The following is a 3722-nucleotide window of genomic DNA, read 5'->3' on the forward strand; positions in this document are numbered from 1 at the left end:
TGTTAAGTAGGAAGCACTCACTTAGAAAGTTGTCACTTTTTTTTTTTTAAAGTCTGAGGGGTAAAAATGCTACCCTCTAAAGCATTTGGATATAATTCAGTAGCACAAGGGCTTTTCTTTCTGTAACTGAAATACTGGGAAGCTTTTTTAAGGTCATGTGCTGAATGGTTAAATTCACCATGGCATTACTATTTGTTGGAAGGCTTTATGATATGAAGGAAACTTGGTAAAGTCTTAGTGGTAAAAAGTATTTGATTTGTTCATGCACTTTACCAATACACTTCTCTGAATGCTTTATTCTGTTTAAAAAAAATGCCTTATTACAGAAGGTCCCCAAAACACCAGTTATAGACATCTCTTAAGGCTTGTTCTAGCTCTCTCTAGTGAAACTGTCTTCATCCCTTTGATATGGTCGTTATATTCCCATTAGAACAGGGGGGGTTTGTGTTTGGTTTTTTGTTTGGTTGGTTTTGTTTTGGGCTTTTTTTTAGGCACAATAATAATGACATTCAGGAAGGTTGGTCAAATAACGTGTGATTTCCTGACAAGATGTGCTAGTGATACCAAAAATTAATAGAATATTTTCTTGTAAAGTTGCTTTCTATGTAATCCTTACGGTAGCTAGAATTAATAAAAACTTGATGAGATAAAAAGTTATCTAATTATCCCCTCCTATTAAAGTATAAAATTAATTGCATGCTTGTTTGGAAAGGAGCTTCAGGACAGGCAATTACTAAACAAAATAATCAAGTCTTTATACTCATTGTGCCTTACCCTTGTCACACACAGTGAATATTTTATTATTAGCAATGATGTTCGTTATGGAAGATCGTTCCAAAATGGACAGTGCCATTGTGCCAGGCACTGTAGCTGGGAAAGCAGACAGGTACTGCTCTGAGTAGCTTCTAGTCAAATAGACAAAGCCTGGGAGGAATAAAAATCAATCCCAATAAATAATACGATGTTGGTTAATTCACAGCACTACTAACTTGCTGAAATTGCATGTTTACTGCATCTGTCAGTATGTTGCACTACTAACATGGTAAAATAATACACACAGACACGCACATTGAATCCCTGCATATTCAAAGGAAACCATTACAGTCTCTCCTCTCCTTGTTTCAGGGTGTTCCATAGATAAGATTCCCGATATTCAGCTGTAGCTTTATCTAAGTAAATAAACCACAAAAGTGAGTTTTAACTGACTTTGCTGATTGCGTTATTTAAGACATTGTATCATTTGCATTGAAACCATACAAGACTTCTTGTATTGTTCCCAGTTTTTTTCACAACAAGTGGGATTTTTCTGGAGAAAAACAGAGAATCTGATTACTCCACTTTAATTACATCAGGTTGTGTTGGGGTTTTTTTGGTCAGAGTGCTACATATGACTTGAATCTTAATGCTGAGTGAAAGTATTTTAACATTTCCTTCAATAATTGTTATTAATTCAGTTGCCTACTTCTTAATTATTAATCCTAGAGTTGCTCATATTCATTCTTAAACTTAGCTGTGGTTAAAAAAGACCCAGTTGGGATTGGAATCAAATGAGATTTTTCTTTTCAATTCAATGGCAGCAGAATCAAGTCTTCACTCGTTACCATTCTCCACTGTTACTGCCTTTTTTTTATTCATGGCTCTTGTTTCTTCATGGCTTCAGTTCTTAAGGAAATTTATGGACCAGCGGTCCTGATACCAAGACCTGTGGCACTCCCTGCTATTAATCTTATCCTGTAATAAGAATTGGCTGTTTATTTCTTCCCTTTGTTTCATGTCTCAACCATTTATTTTTTTTTTTACTCTGTAAGGACTTTGCTTTTCACCCATAGTTACCAAGTTTCCTTAACAGCCTCTTGTGATGAACAAAATGCCACATCTATAAATCTTTCTGTCTCAATTCATCCACCATTTCAGTAGATCTGACCTTGAGAAGTTGTACTTGAGCTTTGAGGGCCTCCAGATATTTAACTTCTCTCATGTACAAAATATGGCCATATTCCAGGCAGCTGTGCGTTTGTAGACAGCGGAACAAAGCAGTGTCCTCTCCTAACCTGCCTAAACCTGCTGAGCTTCTGCCTTCCTTGTGAACTTCACTTGCTGCCAGTCTGGTGGTGTTTTATTCTTTAAGAAAGACCAGATGCTGTACAAATGTTGTTTGGGCATCTGGGGCAAATTTTTTGCTTGTGTCAGAGTGTACACAGTACAGAAATGTTTTATTTTTTTTTTCTGAGGGAAATTGCTGCTTTGTCTCTGCTCTTTGTGCACCTACAAATCTATGAGGTCAGCTTTTTATATCTTTGCTGGGGATTTTACCTTATTTATATTTTGACATATGAACTGTGATTTAATAGCAGAAAGGTAGCTTCCTTTCTCATGCTTGGTAATCACACTGGTGCTGATGTGATACGGATGAATTTTAAATATCCATCACTAAGTCTAAGTAATAAAAAACAAATGTAGGTTTTTATCACTGTTTAATAATAAAAGCCTTTATCAGTATAAGCAGAGGTACTTTATGTATATGCTTTTAAATTTTTTGTTGCCATTAGTGCTTTTAAATTTTACAGGCTTAATTGCCTACTAGATGAACAAATTATTTGTACCTAGTTTGAAATGAACAGAGAAACAAGCTCCAGTGTATTTAACTTTTGTCTTTCACCATGTTTCTGTAATGTAAAAAATGATACCAAACTCTGTGAGGGGGGAAAAAAGAAAGTGGACTTTTATCTTTCAACCTTGATGTAGCAGATTTTATTAATCATACCTTTGTTCTTTGCCAGAGCTCCCTAGCATAGTTTTGGCAGCATTGAATGGTGATGTCACATGCTGCTGTAACCTAAATTGTAGTAGTTCCTCATGCCTCCAAATGAGGAAGGGGGAGGTACTGATTCCTAAAGCTTCTTCAGTTCTTCTGATATTTATGCCAAGTACCTCCAGCACAGAGGGAGATACAAAATCCTCATTACAGGAGGAGAGGGGAGAGAAAGGGGAAAGCCATCTTTGTGGCTTTACATCAGTTTCATAACTGTAAGCTCTGTTCCCCAGGCTGAACACCTGAATGGAAGTGCTTTGCATTCTGATATATGCTATTCTAAAGCTGAATGTACAATGTGAGAGGAGGGCTACAAGAAATGTTGTTTGTCTTGGAAACCTTGAGAAAACATATTTTAAGTTCTTGGATGATGTAGAAAAACCCCCAAAAACATTTGATCAGAAACATTCTTTATTGTTTGCTTTTAGTTTGCAGTACAGATAGCTGCATTGCTGCTGTCCTTTGAACTCATGATCACAATTAGTTAGCAGTGGGACGCTGCAAGTCTCGGACCTTGCAGTGCCACGTGGTATTGCAGGAGTAGGATCTTGCAGTGATTCACAGTTGCACTTATTCTGCGAGTAGTCTCATAGGTATAAAGGGCACTGTTATGTCAAAAGTTAGTCATCAACTTGAATGTCATCTTGAATTAGGATCTTACGATTAATTATTGTACACACGATTAATTATTGTACATACATTTTCATCCTGTAAGCTGCAAGTCACTATAAATTGCAGTTCTCTATAATTTTTTCTATTATATTATCTTTACAGTGTTCTAAGTGTTTTTGAATTATTGGTCTCATGGTCAACTACATTTTTAAAAATTACTATCTCTACTTAATTTTATGCTGATTATGCCTAACTGTAAATTATTTACATAAGTTTTAAGTCAAACTTTTACAGCAGG

General features: G+C 35.9%; 1 protein-coding gene across 1 annotated transcript in view; it reads left to right on the forward strand.

Annotated features, from left to right (window-relative positions):
- The first annotated feature begins 821 nt into the window (after positions 1 to 821).
- Positions 822 to 3722, forward strand: part of LOC104523509 (uncharacterized oxidoreductase ZK1290.5) — a 37217-nt gene continuing 34316 nt past the window's right edge. The window contains exon 1 of the mRNA XM_010166112.1: positions 822 to 886. Coding sequence (XP_010164414.1) covers positions 822 to 886 — 65 coding nt within the window. The remainder of the gene's footprint in view (positions 887 to 3722) is intronic.

The sequence above is a fragment of the Antrostomus carolinensis genome, unplaced genomic scaffold (genome assembly GCF_000700745.2).
Source record: "Antrostomus carolinensis isolate BGI_N321 unplaced genomic scaffold, ASM70074v2 scaffold40474, whole genome shotgun sequence".
NCBI classification, from domain to species: domain Eukaryota; kingdom Metazoa; phylum Chordata; class Aves; order Caprimulgiformes; family Caprimulgidae; genus Antrostomus; species Antrostomus carolinensis.